At 47.2% G+C, this 18,908-nt stretch overlaps 1 protein-coding gene across 1 annotated transcript in view; it reads left to right on the top strand.

Annotated features, from left to right (window-relative positions):
- Positions 1–18,908, top strand: part of LOC135885744 (unconventional myosin-X-like) — a 208,624-nt gene that overhangs the window by 61,371 nt on the left and 128,345 nt on the right. The window contains exons 12-17 of the mRNA XM_065413650.1: positions 3,914–4,060; positions 4,659–4,759; positions 6,993–7,059; positions 7,653–7,745; positions 14,276–14,344; positions 17,694–17,776. Of these exons, the coding sequence (XP_065269722.1) occupies positions 3,914–4,060; positions 4,659–4,759; positions 6,993–7,059; positions 7,653–7,745; positions 14,276–14,344; positions 17,694–17,776 (560 nt within the window). The remainder of the gene's footprint in view (positions 1–3,913; positions 4,061–4,658; positions 4,760–6,992; positions 7,060–7,652; positions 7,746–14,275; positions 14,345–17,693; positions 17,777–18,908) is intronic.

The raw sequence follows: 18,908 nt of genomic DNA, 5'->3' as shown, positions 1-18,908 counted from the left end.
CTTGCATGCAAGGCCTTCCTTTCACTCCATACTCCCATTCCATATACAAATAACATCAGACAATATCACCACAGTGGTCTATGTAAAAAAACAAGGAGGACCGAGATCTCATCCTCCTTGCCTGGAAGCCATTAGACTTTGGAACTGGTGTATCAGGCTGCATCGCAATACAGGCTGCGTACCTTCTGGTATTCACAACTCCCTTGCAGACAAACTAAGCAGAAGCTTCTTGGCAGACCACGAGTGGGAGGCCTGTGACAGAGTCTTAAGTGAGATATTTACACAGTGGGGTACACTGCAGTGAGACCTTTTTGTGCCCTAAACAAACAGAAAGCTTCCCCTATATTGCTCCAGTGGAGCCATGGGTCGCAGCTCCCAGGTGACACTGTACTCCTGACCTGGATGAACGACCTCATATATTGCCTTTCCTCCCATACCCCTGCTTCCACAGGTCATAGGGAAGGTACATCATGACAGAGTCAACATCATTCTCTTAGCATCCTACTGGCCCAAACAGTTCTGGTTCACAGAACTTCTAATGATGTCTGCACTCTTTCCTCCGCACCAGCCCCCGTCCCCCTCCCCGTCCCCTCTGATCAGGATCCACCCATTCACAGGCCTCCTAACTCAGGATGTGGGGGAGGGAAATCAGGCATCCCAACCCAGGTTCTCTCCTCCTCATGGCCTGGTGTTTTGGTGGGCGTTGGATATAGAATGCTCCTGCTACCTGGCCAAATGGAGACATTCTTCAGCCACTGCAAGTATCCTTGTCGTTCTAGGTCTCTTAGTTCTTTGCAAGTACACCTAGCAATGATTAGTCCCTTCCTCCCTCCAGTAGAAGGACATTCTGTCTTTACTCATCCAGTGACAGTAGTTTATGAAAGATCTAATCAGGACCTTCCCACCAATGACCAAACCTACACCTCAATGATACCTTGATCTCATCCTGTCAATGCTCACGGGTCCGCCTTTCGAACCCATGGTGATGTGTTCCATGACCCACCTGCCCATGAAGGTGGTGCTCTTAGTGGCTATCACTTTGGCCAGGAGGGTCGGTGAGCTCAGAGCCATCATAGTGGAACCTCCTTATACAGTTTTTCCACAAAGAAAAGGTTTCTCTATGACTACACCCCAAGTTTCTCCCCAAGTTAGTTTCTGATTTCCACGTCAATCAAATGATACACTACCTGTATTTTTATCAAAACCCCATGCGTCCGCTGAAGACAAGAGACTTCACTCCCTCGATGTCCAGCATACCCTAGCTTTCTACCTGCAAAGGACCAAACCCATTAGAAAATCACCAAGTTTTCTTATCACCAAGGCAGAGAGATCACATGGTCAAGCCATATCCTCCCAGAGGATTTCTGAGTAGGTCTTGGGATGCATCCTGGAGTGCTACAAGGTAGTGAAAATCCCTTCCTCGAGGAGTGTCACAGCTCACTCCGTGTGAGCACAGGCTGTCTCGATAGCATCTCTATACGATGTCCCGCTGCAGACTTTGCAGGCTGGCCACCTAGAGTTCTGTCCACATGTTCACAACACACTATATTTTAGTTCATGCCTGTGGATGCAGCAACTGGACCTGAGTACTGCAGACATTTTTGCTGCCAGCTTCCTCACACCCACCTGCATCTGAGCACTGCTGGCCAATCACCTATTTGTGGAATATAAACATAGGGACCATCACTCAAAGAAGAAATGGCGATTACTTATTGTAATTGGAAGTTCTCTGTGGTGTGTGGTCCCTGTGTGTATTCCATTACACACCCTCCATCCCCTCTGCTTCAGAACTTGTGGGATTAGACTAAAAAGAGGAACTGGAGAGGCGTTGACCCACACACTCTCTTACACGCTTTGTTAGGAGCTCAAGAAGATCTACCGCGCACATGTGGGCCAACAGACGTTGCATGGAAGAATTTCCATACTCAGGTGCGCATGTGTACCCTTGTATCGGGGCGGACTGCTATGCCCATATTCTCCACCACTTGTAAGCATGTGGGACTCACCCCTGCGGCGCCTCCTGCTGGTGTCTTGGGAATTAGCTCGTTTCCAGCCTTGGAGCGCCCTCTGCAGGCCGGTGTCCCACTGCTGCTAGGCCCCTGCGTCCCTCCCTGGACTCCGGTGCCCTGTTACTTGGGGTGCTGCCCCCTGGCAGTAACCCCTCACTCTCGGGGTCTCCCCTCCCCGGGGAACCCCCACCCCCCCCATCCTACCTCGCCTCAGTCGTAGACTACTGCCAGTCACCAACTAGCCCCTGCTTCCTGGGGCAAACAGCAGTATAAGCCACTCATCATAGGCAAGGTTGGGTCTGGACCTGCTGCCTCTGCCTAGCCTTGGGCTGTCCCCGGCAACCCCAGTACCTGTTTGGCCTTCTACTAGGCCGCAGCCTCGGGGGTTTCCAGGCCGGAGCGCCCCAGCTCCCTTGGCCTTCCCCCAGCCCTGTTCCACTCCAGGTACATTCTCTAGCTCCCTGCAGCCAGGCCTGTCTGTGTCTGCTCATGGCTTCCCTGGCTTTTATATAGGACCAGCTGAGGCCTGATTGGGGCATGGCCCAGCTGTGACTGCTTCCCCAATCAGCATAGTAGCTGCTTCCCCCTGCAACAGCCCTCTCCCAGGCTGTCTTTATACCCCTCAGGGCAGGAGTGGGTGACCACCCCGCTACAGATGGGGTCTAAATTAGCTGTTACCACTCAAGAAAATGAACTTGGAGTCATTGTGGATAGTTCTCTGAAAACATCCGCTCAATGTGCAGCAGCAGTCAAAAAAGCTAACAAAGTTAAGAACCATTACGAAAGGGATAGATAATCAAACAATAAATATCATAATGCCTCTATATAAATCCATGGTATGCCCACACCTTGAATACTGTGTGCAGTTCTGATCGCCCTATCTCAAAAAAGTTATATTAAAATTGGAAAAAGTACAGGAAAGGGCAACAAAAATGATTTGGGATATGGAACAGCTTCCGTATGAGGAGAGATTTAAAAGACTGGGATTGCTGTTCTTAGAGACGACTAAGGGGGGATATGATAGAAGTCTATAAAATCTCCACTGCTGTGGAGAAAGTAAATAAGGAAGTGTTATTTACTCCTTCTCATAACACAAGAGCTAGGGGCCACCAAATTAAATTAATAGGCAGCAGGTTTAAAACAAATATAAGGAAATACTTCTTCACATAAGGCACAATCAACCTGTGGAACCTGTTGTCAGGGGATGCTGTGAAGGCCAAAAGTATAACTGGGTTCAAAAAAGAATTAGGTATGTCCATGGAGGCTAAGTCCATCAATGGCTATTAGCCAAGATGGTCAGGAATGCAACCCCGTGCTCTGGGTGTCCCCAGCCTCTGACTGCCAGAAGCTGGGACTGGACAACAGGGGGATGGATCACTTGATAATTGCCCTGTTCTGTTGATTCCCTCTGAAGCATCTGGCACCGGCCCCTGTTGGAAGACAGGATACTGGGCTAAATGGAACATTTTGATCTGACCCAGTATGGCCATTCTTATGTTTTTATGTTCTTAAGATGTCAGTGTTCTTTGTATCTCTGTGTCTCCTCTGTAGCTCTAAATTCTTGACTCAAAGGTCGAGTCTCCCCAAAGTGACTGCAAGGTCTCTTGCCATCTTACATGCCTTCAGCACCTGCATCTCAGTCTTCCACTTGCTTCAAACTTTTGACTGTGCTGTGGCTAGGCCAATGGTAGCATTGTCCAAAAGCTGGAATGCTTACTAAACATTATACAACATATATTCCATGGGGCAGCCAGCCATACATATGGCTCTGTCCAGCTGGCAGTGTGATAACTGTAGGATGGGGATGTAAGTCGTTAGTATCGTAAAGTAGTGATAGTGGTAACATCCATGTGCTCCTTCTGCTCACCTATCATGACAGCTTTTTCCTCCTCATATGCTCGCAGGCGGTTGACTCTAGGGACTCTCTCTCAATGGCACTGTATTCCCAGTGCTTCTCATGGCTCATTGGCAAGATTAATATGAAGATCAAAGGGAAGGAAAACTTTAAGTCTGTGGGCATCCTGGATATCTTTGGCTTCGAGAACTTTCAGGTCAGTACTTTATCTTTCTGGAGGCCAGGTTTTTTCTGAAGATTCGCTGGATGTATGAAGGAAATTTGCTAGGCTGATACCTGGTGTGGGTCAATACAACACATATTGGGAAACGTCTTTCCAACACAGATCCCCTGTGAGAGAGGGCGAGAGACCGCTTGGCTGCCCTTTTGCAGTGCATGTCCTCCTGTGGGCTGTGATAGATGGTTAGTTCCCCTTTGTGGGTGGGTTGTGATAGACATTAGTTGTACCTTGAGATATGTGTGCACAGTAGATGTCTGGTTTCTAACATATTCACATTCTTGCTGTGTTCTTGTGGTAACAGGTGAGGGATGCCTATTAATTAGCTGCCCTGTGACAGAATGAATAACCAATAGGAAAGGAAAGAGAGAGTGAGGTGATACCAGACTCTTCTACTTTCCTCTGCTTTATCCAAAGGCCAGTCAATTCTGGCCTTGGAGTTCATATGGACACCGTTCATTAAATGCTGGTCTTCTGTATGCAGTTTCCCTTCCATGTTGTCCTCACAGGAAGATTTTTTTATAGACCTGCGACCTGAATTTTAATTTTTATCATCTTTGTTTCTCCTCTCTTGTAGATTAATAGTTTTGAACAGTTTAACATTAACTATGCCAATGAGAAACTCCAAGAATACTTCAACAAACACATCTTCTCCCTGGAGCAGCTAGAGTACAACAGGTAATGAAGGGGAAGGAGCAGTGCCTCTGTTCAAATTTCAGGATGCAAAACTGAGAACATAATTCTTCCCTAATGAAGCCCAGCATTTGGGAGGCTCTCCCTGCTCAGACTGGCTGATTGCAGTGTGTAAGCCAGTGAATATGCTTTGGTGGGGAATGTCCAGTGCACTGTTTTGTTAGAGTGGGACTTCTGTCTTCAAGCAAGAAGTGTCTCACCTCTCGAGTGTTTTATTATTATTTTTATTACTGTAGTGCCTAGGAGCAGGATCCCATTGTGCTGGCACTGTACAAAGACGGTCTCTGCCCCAAATTGCTTACAGTAACCCCCGGCTGAACTCAGTATCTCATATAAGCTCTTTCTGAGGCCACAATCTCAACATTGAATTGGTTCAAATATCAAGTTTTGCAGGTTTCCACCCTAAACAATAAACCCTTCCCTGGCACTTGAAACTTGGCCCAGTCTTGCTGGAAGGAGGTGAACTGGAGCAAACCAGGCCCAAGTTTAAGATTGTAAAGTTTTACTTGGTTTCAAATGTTATAATGAAAGTTTTGCAGCACCCTGCCTGTCTCTAACTTACTTCTGTTTCATCTGAACTCTCTCAGCTAGTCATTCACAGAGCCAGACCCAGCTCCTTTCTGTCACGTGATGAAGGGGTTCCAAGACATGTGGCCTTTTGTTTCTAAATCCATTGTGATAGCAAAAAAGAAACAAAAATCTGAAAACTCCAAATCCTCTTCTCTTCCTCCAATCAGTAATGGTGTTGTAACCAGATACTTTGGCTCTATCATAGTCAGCAAGGTTATAAGGGAACACTGTGAACATCTGGCTTGACCTCCTGTGTAACACAGGCCATAGAACTTCCCTGAAACAATTCCTGTTTGAACAAGCGCATATCCTAGAATAACATCCAGTCTTTATTTAAAAATTGTCAGTGACAGAGAGTCCAACACCATAACCCATCACTGGGTTGTTCTAATGATTAATTACTCTCACTCTTAAAAATGTATGCCTTATTTCCAAATGGGGCTTTGGTATGAAAAGGGAAAGTTCCTGAATCTGTAAGTTGAATAGATCTCTGAGGGCTTTCTTTTTTCTAGTGACTCTTCTTCAGTGGAAGTGGTTGTGGTTTTGTCTTTGAGTTTGAAGGGTCCAACAGAAAGCCCTAGCCATGTTATCACGGAATTTACAGTTGAGAGTTGAGAACTCTAGATAGCTATCTACCATTAAGATATTGTATTGATGCCCATCACCATAATATCTGAACCTCCTGAGAGAGGACAGCCAGAGAAATATTCCCCTCTAGCTCCAAGACAGAAGCATTTATTTTTCTGAATGAGGCAATTGAATAGGGTCATTGAGACTGAATGTGAGCAGCTCTGTAAAGGAGAGCCACTGAACAGATAATTCTTTAAGTTCTAAAGACTGCCAAAATACAAGGCTATTTATATACCCACTCCCGCAGCTGATTCCATCACTGCAGGAAGCACATGTTAAAAACACTATCCTTCCTATGAAGGGAGATTTTGCCTAAAGATCAGATTGGAAGTGTCCAAATTCTGTGGCTAGATTTTAGAAAGGACTCAATAATGTTAAGACTAATATTGTTTTTTGATATGCTAAAGACAGGATCTTTTACTTCAGGATATCAGCTAATCTCCTCAGTAGTCAGGAAATGGCTTCTGTGTATTACATTGCTCAGTTGGCCAAGTGTATTATGGCACCAGAGGCAGGATATTACACTTGACTGATCAGTGTTCTGATCTGGTACAGCAAATTCTACATTTCTTTCAGTTCTGGAATAGAAGCTACTCTCAGAAGAAATCCCAGAGTCTCAGTTAAATCCTTCCAAACTTGTGAGGCCTCTGCCAAGGGCATTATTGGATAATGCAAGGATCTTAAAAAACATGGATTCATTGAATTATTTTTTTCCCACATCCCAGTGAAGAAAATATCAATTTTTTGTTCCTTTGTGGTAGGCATGTCTATCTTGGAAATGTCCAGATATTTTGCATCCAGTTGTTCCTCCACCTCCTACTCCCCCCTGGAAGTCATGTCTTCCACTTCCTACTTTCTTCCCCAGGGAGCCTGGGGATGGTAGTGGTGTGGTCCATCCCTTGAATCCCTCTTGGGTCCTGGGAATGTTGCTCTGTGCTGCCTCTATATTCCTTCACCCCACCCCAGGGACTGGGAGATTACTTCTTATATCACTGTTTTTTTTCTTCTTGTTTGGCAGGGAGGGAATAAGCTGGGAAGCCATTGATTGGATGGACAATGCAGAGTGCTTAGATCTCATTGAGAAGGTGGGCAGTTCTTTATAGAATTCATCTGGTCCCAGGAATCCTGGCAGGCATGACCTGGCATGACACTTAACAATTTTTCCTTCCCCACACTTAGGCATTTGTTTTTATTGTACTTTGCCAATGCATAGGGCTAAATTGCAGGGCTGGCTCCCACATTCTGTTCTGTGGTTGACTATCACATGGTCTCTGGGATTCTGCTGGTGTTTCCATGTGTTAAAGCATGGGTAGATCAGCAAGACCTTTTTCACATCTTGTTCTCCCAAGAGCATGGGCCTCTTCATCCCCTAGAAAGCCCCTCTGTAAGAATGCAAATCCTCTGCTCATTGTTTGGGACGGACTTAGGTAGGGCTTTAACCTCCAAAATACAGATTTTATAAAGACATTTCATTTCTACATACTTGGCGACGAGCCAGTGTTCTACTTGTTGAGTCTGTAGATTGACCACCAGGCGCACTTTACGCTCAAGCTTTCTAGGGTGTAATTCGAAGGGTGCCATTCAGCATGACAGTCTCAGACCTTTATTTCTCTAGCCTGAATCGTGCGCAGTTTGTAGTTTTACTGGTTGGTAAAGGCTGTCTCTCATTTGGCTGTAGAAACTAGGTTTGCTGGCACTGGTCAACGAGGAGAGTCGATTTCCCAAGGGCACAGACAGCACCCTCTTGGAAAAACTGCACAGCCAGCATGCGGTAAGTAAGCAAACCATCCCCTAGGCCAGGGGTGGGCAAACCTTTTGGCCCGAGGGCCACATCTGGGTATGGAAATTGTATGGCGGGCCATGAACGCTCACAAAATTGGGGGTGTGGGGTGTGGGAGGGGATGAGGGCTCCGGCTGGGGGTGCGGACAGAAATGAGGCATTCAGGGTGCTGGATGGGGCTCCGGGCTGGGGTTAGGGTGCAGGAAGGGGTGCAGGCTCTGGCTGGGGGTGCAGGCTCTGGGGTGGGGCTGGGGATGAGGGGTTGGTGGTGCAGGAGGGTGCTCCGGGCTGGGACCAACGGGTTTGGAGGGCGGGAGGGGGATCAGGGCTGGGGGAGGGGGTTGGGGCGTGGGAGGGGCAGGGGGTTGGGGCGAATCAGAGGTGCAGGCTCCAGGCAGGGTCCCTTCCAACCCTGATATTCTATGATTCTATGATTCTAATGAAGCAACTTGCAGAATCTCTTCAACTCTCTACAGAGGAGGTACAAGAGTCTCAGGACTTTCTTGTGGACGTACTACACACCCTCCCCAGAGTCAGATAGCTCTGCCCATTAATGAGGCACTCTTGTCTGCAGCCCATAATTTATGGCAGACTCCTGCCACTCTTGCAGCTACCTGCAAACAGGCAGAAAAAATGTTACATACCAACAAAAGGGTGGAGTATTTCTTCCCTCCCCCCCCAACTCCCTTGTAGTGGAAGCAGCCGATGATAGAAACAGCCAAACTTGCTGAGGAACTGGACCCTTGACAAGAAGGATAAACTCACCCACTGCTCTTCCGTTTTCAGTAGCAAATTTTCTAGTCCTGATGGCAAAATATGATGTTAACCTGATTGCCTTCTATGAGGAGATAACTGGCTCTGTGAATGAGGGGAAAGCAGTGGACGTGTTATTCCTTGACTTTAGCAAAGCTTTTGATACGGTCTCCCACAGTATTCTTGCCAGCAAGTTAAAGAAGTATGGGCTGGATGAATGGACTATAAGGTGGATAGAAAGCTGCCTAGATCGTCGGGCTCAGCGGGTAGTGATCAATGGCTCCATGTCTAGTTCGCAGCCGGTTTCAAGTAGAGTGGTCCAAGGATCGGTCCTGGGGCCGGTTTTGTTCAATATCTTGATGAGGTGAGGCTGACTGGCCTGTAGTTCCCCGGATCCTCCTTCTTCCCTTTTTTAAAGATGGGCACTACATTAGCCTTTTTCCAGTCATCCGGAAACTCCCCCGATCGCCATGAGTTTTCAAAAATAATGGCCAATGGCTCTGCAATCTCATCCGCCAACTCCTTTAGCACCCTCGGATGCAGCGCATCCGGCCCCATGGACTTGTGCACGTCCAGTTTTTCTAAATAGTCCCGAACCACTTCTTTCTCCACAGAGGGCTGGTCACCTTCTCCCCATACTGTGCTGCCCAGTGCAGCAGTCTGGGAGCTGACCTTGTTCGTGAAGACAGAGGCAAAAAAATCATTGATTACATTACCTTTTTCCACATCCTCGGTCACTAGGTTGCCTCCCTCATTCAGTAAGGGGCCCACACTTTCCTTGACTTTCTTCTTGTTGCTAACATACCTGAAGAAACCCTTCTTGTTACTCTTAACATCTCTTGCTAGCTGCAACTCCAAGTGTGATTTGGCCTTCCTGATTTCACTCCTGCATGCCTGAGCAATATTTTTATACTCCTCCCTGGTCATTTGTCCAATCTTCCACTTCTTGTAAGCTTCTTTTTTGCGTTTAAGATCAGCAAGGATTTCACTGTTTAGCCAAGCTGGTCGCCTGCCAGATTTACTATTCTTTCTACACATTGGGCTTCAGTCTTCTGGCCTCCCTAGGAAGGTACAAAACATGGTGGAAGACCTCCCCTTCAAAGGGCCTAGGCTGTTCAGTAGCAATACTGACACCTCCCTCCATTTGCTCAAGTAATTAAGAGCAACCTTTAAGTCACTTGGCATTTATGTACCTGGAACGAAGAGATAAATCACAGACAGCACAACGAACCTGACTGGACCAGTACCAGCCATATCACACCTATTCCAGACCTACAGAACCTCCCAGAAGGAGGTCCAAACACAGTAAGAAAGGACTACCCCCAATGGCAACCCCTCTACCTGGGCCTCTCTGTAAACAACCATTTTGACAATCTGGGTGAGAGCCATGGACTTTCCCTCCTCCGGATCTGCAATGCAAACCTGCCTTCCACACCCATTTCGGGGGTCACCTATCCCAATTTCTACCTGCTTGGGAACTTATCACCATAGATAAATGGATTCTAGAGGCGGTTTCTATGGGATATTCTATCCATTTCATAGAATCATAGAACCACAGAATATCAAGGTTGGAAGGGACCTCAGGAGGTCATCTAGTCCAACTCCCTGCTCAAAGCAGGACCAATCCCCAACTAAATCATCCCAGCCAGGGCTTTGTCAAGCCTGACCTTAAAAACCTCTAAGGAAGGAGATTCCACCACCTCCCTAAGTAACCCATTCCAGTGCTTCACCACCCTCCTAGTGAAATAGTGTTTCCTAATATCCAACCTAAACCTCCCCCACTGCAACTTGAGACCATTTACTCCTTGTTCTGTCATCTGCTACCACTGAGAACAATCTAGATCCATCCTCTTTGGAACCCCCCTTCAGGTAGTTGAAAGCAGCTATCAAATCCCCCCTCATTCCTCTCTTCTGCAGGCTAAACAATCCCAGTTCCCTCAGCCTTTCCTCATAAATCATGTGCTCCAGCCCCCATAATCATTTCCATGCTATCACCCACTCCCTCCACCCCCTCTTCAGGGATTCTCCTCACATGGACCTCCTAAAGCTGGAGGTTCCATCCCTCCTTCCATCTGGAGATGATAGAGCCAGTTCCCCCAGAAATTGTGGGAAGAGGGTTTTATTCCAAATATTTTCTGGTTCCCAAAAGAAATGGTGGCTGGAGGCTATTTCTGGGCCTCAGGAACCTGAACATCTATGTTATTTTGCAGCTCTTCAGGATGGTGACTGACTACCAGAATCCCATCCTTAAATCAGGGCAACTGTTTTTTTGCCCTCAGCCTTCAGGATGTGTATTTTCACATCACTGTGTATCCTTCCCACAAACATTTTCTATGTTTCATCATTGGCACAGAACGCTATCGATACCATGTCCTTCCCTTTGGACTCTCCACAGCCTCATGGGTCTTTACAAAGGTTCTTTCAGTAGTTGCAGCTCATCTTCCCTATCTGGTCGATTGAGTTTTCAAGGGGCATTCTGCTCTGGAGATCCAATTGGCAACCTGCAAGGCCCTGACCTTGTTTCACTCCCTAGATCTTCGTATCAACCTGAGAAAGTCCACTTGAACACCCGTTCATCGGATAGATTTCATTGGAGCTACCTGGGCTCTCGGACTGCCAGAGCCTATCTACTAGAGGACATGTTTTCAGCAATGTCTGGTCTGATCACTAGTCTACAGCAGAGTCCAACAGACAGCAGTAAGGACCTGCCTTCAGCTCCTAGGTCACATGTCAGCCTCACGCGAGATTACATCTGCAATGTCTGCAGGCCTGGCTCAAAACTGTGTACATGCCGAACAGGCACAACCTTGGCAAATGAGTTTCTGTACCTCTCCATTTTCATGCCCACTGCCAACAAGAATCATCATATTGAATGCTTTCTCCTAGTCTGGGGACCTCACCTACGAAGTTACACAGCACAGAGGAATAGGTCCCACAGGATACATTGCTTCACATCAGTGTCTTAGAACTAAGGGCAGTTTGTTATGCGTGTCAGCACTTTTCCTACAACATTCAGGGTTCTTGGGTCAGAGTAACAGTAGACAACAGGATGGCGATGCACTATGTAAATCAATAAGGGGGAGCAAGATCCCAGTCCTTATGCATAGAATCAAAGAGATTTCTGCAGTTTATCTGCCAGGTCTCCAGAACACGATGGCAGATGCAATAAGCAGAAACTTCCATCAGTACCACAAGTGGGAGCTCAGCAACCTAATCTTTCACAACATCTGCGAAACATGGGATCTTCCCACAGTGGATCTTGTTGCAACCCCAACCAATACAAAAAGCCATATTTTCTGTTCCAATGGGGGATGCGGCTGCATATCTTTGGAAGATACCCTGCTAGTCCCTACCCCACACTCTCTTCTACGCCTGCCCTCCGACACCACTAATCCTCCAGACATTAATCAAACTGAGGCAGATGAGGATCATTTTAATAGTGCTGCCTTGGCCCAGACAAGTGTGGGACTCAGACCTGCTTCACCTTTCTGTAGCTATACATTGATGCCGCCTGCTCAGATCAGACCTCGTGGCACAGAATTCAGGTACATGAGCCACTCCTACATTGTATCTCTGATCCTCAAGACCTGATTCCTTCGTGATTCTCGAATTTAGAATTGGACTGCTCAGCTGAGATCCAATCTGTACTTCTAAATAGTAAGAAGCCTTCCACACAAAACTCACCTGCAGAAGTTGACACACTTCTTTTCCTTGTGTTCCTGTCACTCTGTATGCGCTTCTGAAGCGCCTCTCTCAACTATTCTCGATTACGTATTGGAATTGAAAACACAGGGACTATGTATGAGTTCTGTTAAAGTCCTCCTGGCAGCCATTACAGCTGTTCATTAACCTATCAAGGGCGTTTTGCTCTTTGCTCACCCTACCACAGCCAGATTCCTTTAAGGTTTATATAATTTGTTTCCTTGTATCTGGAATCCAATACCTCCTTGGGACCTCAGTTTGGTCCTCAGTGCCTTAAGGAACTCACCTTTCAAGCCTATAGGTCCTATTCATTCCTTCATCTCTCCCTTAAGACCTCATTCCTGGTAGCCATCCCTTGGCCAAAAGAGTGGGAGACCTCTGGGTGCTCATGGCCAATTCACCACATAGTACCTTGTACCGTGACAAGGTCATGCTATGTCCCCATCCTTAATTTCACCAAAGGTCTCATTGGACTTTCATCTCAATCAGGATATCCATCTGCCTGTATTCTTTCCCAAACTTTATTCCTCAAGAGGAGACGCTGCCACACTTTAGATGTTAGAAATGCACTCACCGTCTATCTGGACAGAACAACAATCTTTAGGATTTCCCCTAGGCTGTTTGTATCCTTCTCTAAAAGAATGAACGGACAATCAATTTCCACACAGAGATTATCAAAGTGGGTTTCAGTTTGCATCATAGCCTGCTACGAGGCCAGTGGGGTACAACCTGTCCCCCTCCAGGGTGACAGCCCACTCCACCAGGGCTCAGTCCACTTCTGTAGCCCTTTTCTTCATTGTAGAAATTTGCAAGGTCACAACCTGGTCCTCAGCTTACAAGTTCTTCAAACATTGCGCTATCCTATCCATGTCCAAGATGGACACAAAATTGGTGACGCTGTCTTCCAAACCATCTTGATCTGCCTCTTCAGCACCTCCTCCTCATTGAGTCACTGCTTGGGAGTCATCTCCTGCCCTCCTTCCCCTCCGCTGCAGAATCTTTTGGCTCAGTAGTTGAGAAGAAACTGGACCAACAGCAGGTCTGCTCCTCCCTATATACCCTCACTCTGGAGCACAAGGTTGTGTAGGGTGCAGGCACAGACCTGCGGGCACAGCTGATTCAAATCTCCAGTTGAGAGTGCATGGGTCCGCTCATGTCCTGTGGTGGAGCACCCATGGGGACCAAAACATCTCAAAGAACTCAAGTTACCAAAAAGTAGGTAACGTTTTGGAGAGTTTAGGATGAGAAAGAAGCAAGAGACTTAGGAAGACAGTGGGGAATGTGTTAGGGGATGATAAAAAACATGGGCTTTGCAGGAGAGCGGAGAGTTTAATGTTGACAAAAGATTTTGGATACTATTCTGAGAGGGAATGAGGGAAGTCCAGGAAAGGAAGTGGATTGGGAGGGGCGGAGAGAGACATTAATAAACAGGGACAAAACAAAAGTGAAAGGGGAGGCAAAATGAATCAAGAAAAGATTCTTGACATGGAGGCAAGAAGGTGGTAGAGAAATCTGGATGTACTAAAATCAATAGGAGACACCAAAGGCAAACAGGCTGAACAACATGGACTAGAAGATAAAACAAGATACCCAGTGAAAGAAAGAAAAGGCAGATGTAAAGAAGAACATAAAACAAAGGGAGACAGGAGAAGTATAATTAATTCTTCTAAAAAGGTGCAGAACTGCTATGCTAAACAAACTCCCTTGATTTTATATCCTGCGCCGAAAGTTTTGGTCAGTGCCAAATCTGTGTAAGTATTAGTATCACGCCAGTAGTGTGCTAGCCTTGTATGTAACATATGCAGGCTTTAGGTCCAATTCTGCAATCCTTTGTTCATAGAGCCTGGGAAGATTGGGCCTTTTTATGGTATTGGAATATATATTTGCAAGGTAGATGTAGGTTACTGTGCAGCCTCTGGGGTCAGGCTATGGGGCAATCGAGGTCCTCATCCACCCCAGTTTAGGAGCCAAAACTGTTCCTTGGATCATAGCTGAGACAGAGCTATTGCGTGAGCCTGTTTGTTCTTACGGCAGATAACCAGAAACCTTTTTCTTCTTTATTTCAGAGTAACCATTACTATGTGAAGCCGCGGGTGACAGATCACCAGTTTGGGATCAGGCATTATGCTGGAGAGGTAGGTGTGCATGCTGTATTTTGAAACATGCCCAAGAGGAAGGAGTCAGCAGGTAGAAGGATCTAAGCCACTGACATTCATCTAAGAGTCCTGAGTTATGCAAACTGCTGGGAATGGCAGCTCCACTAAGCTTCCTGCTTTGGATCGTAGCCCAGAGGAATAGACATGGGGTTGAGTTGGGCCCCCTAGGTGTTACTGTAATACAAATAATAAAATGTCCTGAGTTGTGATCTCTCTGCTTCTGCCTTGCTTTGTGTCCTTGGGCAAGTCATTTCCCTTGTTCTGTTCCTCAGTTTTAGCATCTGTAAAGTGGGGAGCATGATCTTGACTCACTCCCTAACTAATTAACTAATATGTGGGAGTGTTTTGAGCATGTATAGAGCTATATTAATGTTAAGTATTATTAATATGAGCTGCAGCTTTATAACTTCCTCCTCATCTGACCTCATTTTCTTCCTGATGATGGATCTTGATTATGGGAAGATGTAGCAGAACTATGCTGCAGTGTGATGCTCCATCCCTGGAACTGAGCTCTCTGCATGCATCCTGCTATAATGAGAGCTCCCCACTGGAGGGAGAGGAAGGGGTGTTGATGGCTCCACTCTAGGGGCAAAAGCTGCGGGGGGGTGGGGGGAGCTTTCCACTAGGTGGTTCAAGGGTACTGGGGAGGACATGGTTGCTAGATAGTGGGGAAGAGTGTGTTCTGTGCTAAGGATGAGCAGCAGGAATGTCATTGCAGGAGCCACTTTAGACCAGCTCCTACCCAAGACTGAATTTAATGAAGCATCTGGGACCCTCAGTCCCACAGAGGAGACTGAATGTGCTCAACACAAACTGAATCTAATTGCTGGCCAGACACAGAATGAGTTTTGGTTACACAGATGCCCTGTTCAGCTAGAGACTCCGTCTCCATCACACCTATGAGGTCTGCAGCTACCCCCTTCCTGTGGGCCCAGGAAATCCCATTCCTCTCCTCACTGGCTTCATAGCTACCTCCACCCTAACCTTCCCAGCAAGGCACAAGATCTTATCCTGCCTCATTGCTCTTGATAGGTATGGCATGGCTTATATGATATTACATGGTATCATTTGAATAATAGTCAGTGATCTTATATATTGGACTATGTCACTATAAGGCAGAAGCACAAAATGCAGAGTCGAAGCTGAATGAGCAATCTTAACTCAGATATTTCCTCACTTTTGAGTGTTTAACTATGCAACATTTGCACTCTTTAAACTTAGTATTTTACCTGAATTTCCCTCCTCCCGCCCCCCCAGAAAAGACAAAACAAACGTCACTGTGTGGAAGTATTTGGCTAGGCCCTACTGGATGCTCTGCAGCCTTGCAAGATCCACAGGACTCAGCCTCTCTCTTCTAGACTGGAGACTCTGCACAGCTTTTGCTGTATCCAAACGTGCAGGGACTGAGGCAAGAGCCCCATGGACCTAATATGATGCACAATGAATGTGCACGCTGCTGCACAGATGGGCCTTCCTGGGCTGTACAGTTCACCAGCTGAGCATCATGCACTGGGACCTGCATTTGGGGCCAGATTTTAAAAAATGCTCACAACCCTGCTGCTCCCATCAGTACATGTATTGCCAGATTTTCTGCAAACCCAGCTGCTTATTTTGGTGCCTAAGTGGGAGCTGAGCTCTTCTGAACATCTGGTCCCAAATGTGGGCGCTGAGACCTTCTTAAAATTCGGTCCATAGTTACAAATGTTCTATTACATGCTTCAAATGCCATTTTCTGTAGGTCATAACTCGATGAAATCCGAACACTCGGGATCATATTTTCACATTCTATCCCAGTCACTGTGGTGCTACAGCTATTTGAAAAATAAACTTACCAGAATATTTTAAAATGGGGAAAATATCTTTGTGCCCTAGTGCAGGGGTTCTCAACCTTTTTCTTTCTGAACCCCGCCCCCCCACATGCTATAAAAACTCCATGGCCCACCTGTGTCACAACAACTGCTTTTCTGCATATAAAAGCCAGCCCATGACCCCATGCCACAGGGCCCCCCACAAAACTACATTGCTCAGGCTTCGGCTTCCGCCCCGGAGGACAGGGCTCAGGGCCCCGGGTTTCAGCCCCATGCAGTGGGGCTTTGTTTTTTTGTCCTGGGCCCCAGTGAGTCTAATGCTGGCCTTGCTTGGCGGACTCCTTGAAACCTGCTCACAGTCCCCCAGGAGGCCCCGGAGTACTGGTTGAGAACCACTGTCCTAGTACCTTGCTGCTTATTCCTTCAGTGATTAAATCTTCCTCTGTCACTCTGCCACTGTACATTACACAGGCCTCTACTCCTGCCTTCTGAATTAGTTGGCCTTTGCTATTTGATGCTGAGTTGAGTGCTGTGTGTGGTGATGTGACAGCAGAACTATCCTCCGTCTTCCTAGGACATTTCTTTCTCTTACAACTGCAGCCTTCTTGGCAGGCCCCTGGAGAAATGTGGGTAAGAGTGCCCTCCCCCGGTGGTCCTGCAATGCTAGGAGACCCTTTTTGTGGCCCTAACAATGTGGCTTCATTAATTTGTTTGTAAATTAAAGTGCACTGCGATCTGATATGTGAGGGATCTGTCTGCTCTGCTTTAGTGTGCACAGGTGCTCTGTGTGTGCGTGTGTTGGTTCCCATATGGGAAGGATATTACCTGCCCTGCAAGGTGGCATGTGCCTCTGCGTGTGGAAGGGATTCAGTGCCCTATGCATAGGCTGCTGTGTGTGAGGCAGGCAGAAGGGGTTGGCCACTGTGTGTGTGTGTGTGTGTGTGGTGGTGTGATTGGCAGCTGTGTGTGTATTGTGAGGAGTGGGGTCAGCAGTCCTCGATCTGTGTGCGCGAATGGCGAAAGACAAGGGTATGCTCTGCTGACAAAACCACCAGGGTAGACACAGCTCTCTCAACAAAGGCATGCTTCCGGTGACATAGCTAAGGCTGGCTGGGGAGGAGATGTTCTACGCTGGCAGGTAGACTCCTTCTGTCCGCATATGCGGCGTCTACACTAGGGGTCTACACCAGCACAGCTATGTCAGCATAGGCTCTGTAGTGCAGACATTCTACATTTTGAAGGTTTTCTTTGGAACTTTGAGCGCTAGAAACAACTTTTTTTGTAAATGAAAGCCTGGATTCTGACCTCATGGAGAGACTCCTGGAGTCAGGGCTCTAAGCATGTGCCTGTAGTGCCTGGGCATGTAGGAGTTTCCTGCTCTGTTGTCTTGTCATTGGCACGCAGTGGGGCTGCGTGCAGGGTGGCCCTGGATGTTGGCATGTGTGGGGGAGGGGGTGTCACTGTGGCTTGAATTGCTTGCACTATTATGTACTAGTCAGCATGTATTGTCTGTGTCACAGGTATTGTATGATGTGAGAGGGTTTCTGGAGAAGAACAGAGACACCTTTCGGGATGACATTTTAAACATGCTGAAGGACAGCAGGTAAGCAGCCCTTAATGCTCTGCAGGGGAGAATGGAGGCCAGGATGAGGAGACTCTGTGGGACTAAATTGAGCAGAATTCACATGATAGCAGGGTCATGGAGAAGAAGAGTTACTTTATATGATTACCCAAGTTCCTATCTCTCTGTATATTGGCAGCAGGAGGGGGGGCTGGAGAAGAAGTCAGTTTTACTGCAAAGAAATTGATACAAAGAAACATGCATTGAGTATCAGCATCGCCTTTGTTATGGGATGGACTTTGCTTATTTCTTTCCAGGAAGATTTTCTGTGCCAGAAAGGTGACACTTGGGAACTCCCAAGGGATCCTTTGACTCAGGGAGCTGCAGTACTTCACAGGCATAGCCAGGCATGTACATACCATCCTCACCCTCACACCGCGGAGAGCGGGGAGGAAGAAGGGGCACGAAAGGAGATGCTGAATGAGTAGCCTGAGAGGGGGAGGAGAAGCCGACAGGACAGTTTTACAGGAGCCGTAGTGGTGAAATCTATGCAACATTCATTTGCTATTTGCTTCTGGGGCTTTCAGATTCTTTATGCCACATTTGCTGCTCCAGTGGCCAGCACGGCCCCCAGCATAAGTTAGAGCAGTCTTAAGGTCTGCTGTAGTTTATGGCAGCTTCCCTATGGATGCCAATGGGCTACTCTGCAGCCTACAATACCAAAAATGCAAACCGCTGTGGCCTCTTCCCATTGTGTCCCTGACCAATCCCATGGCGCTCCCCCATGCTGGGGGCTGCATGGGGCGGAGGGTGTAGGGCTAGCCATGGTGGTCCTGTGCCATCGCTGTGCTGGGGGAATCCTCCAGGGTGCTGTTATATACCTTTACAGCCCCTTTAAACTGCTAGCAAGGCATAAAGAGCCATACTCAGAATTTTTCTGTCATCTCCCCATTGCCTGTTTTTTCTTGAGGTTCTTGGGCTTGGGAATCTGGATCAGAGAGCTCCAAACTGAGGACCTGCAATGGAGAGGGACTGGACTTGAGGACACAGGAGGCTTCAGTCCTATGTTCCTAGGACCTTCAGAGGTCACCTCATTGCCATCTGAGGTTCCTTCGAAGGGCTTTTGGATACAGGGAGCTCTTGCTATGAAATCATCTAGGGGTAAAGGCCCTAG

The sequence above is a fragment of the Emys orbicularis genome, chromosome 11 (genome assembly GCF_028017835.1).
Source record: "Emys orbicularis isolate rEmyOrb1 chromosome 11, rEmyOrb1.hap1, whole genome shotgun sequence".
Taxonomy (NCBI): domain Eukaryota; kingdom Metazoa; phylum Chordata; order Testudines; family Emydidae; genus Emys; species Emys orbicularis.
Note: the sequence above shows the minus strand (reverse complement) of the source record. Positions and strands in the feature narration are given on the sequence as shown.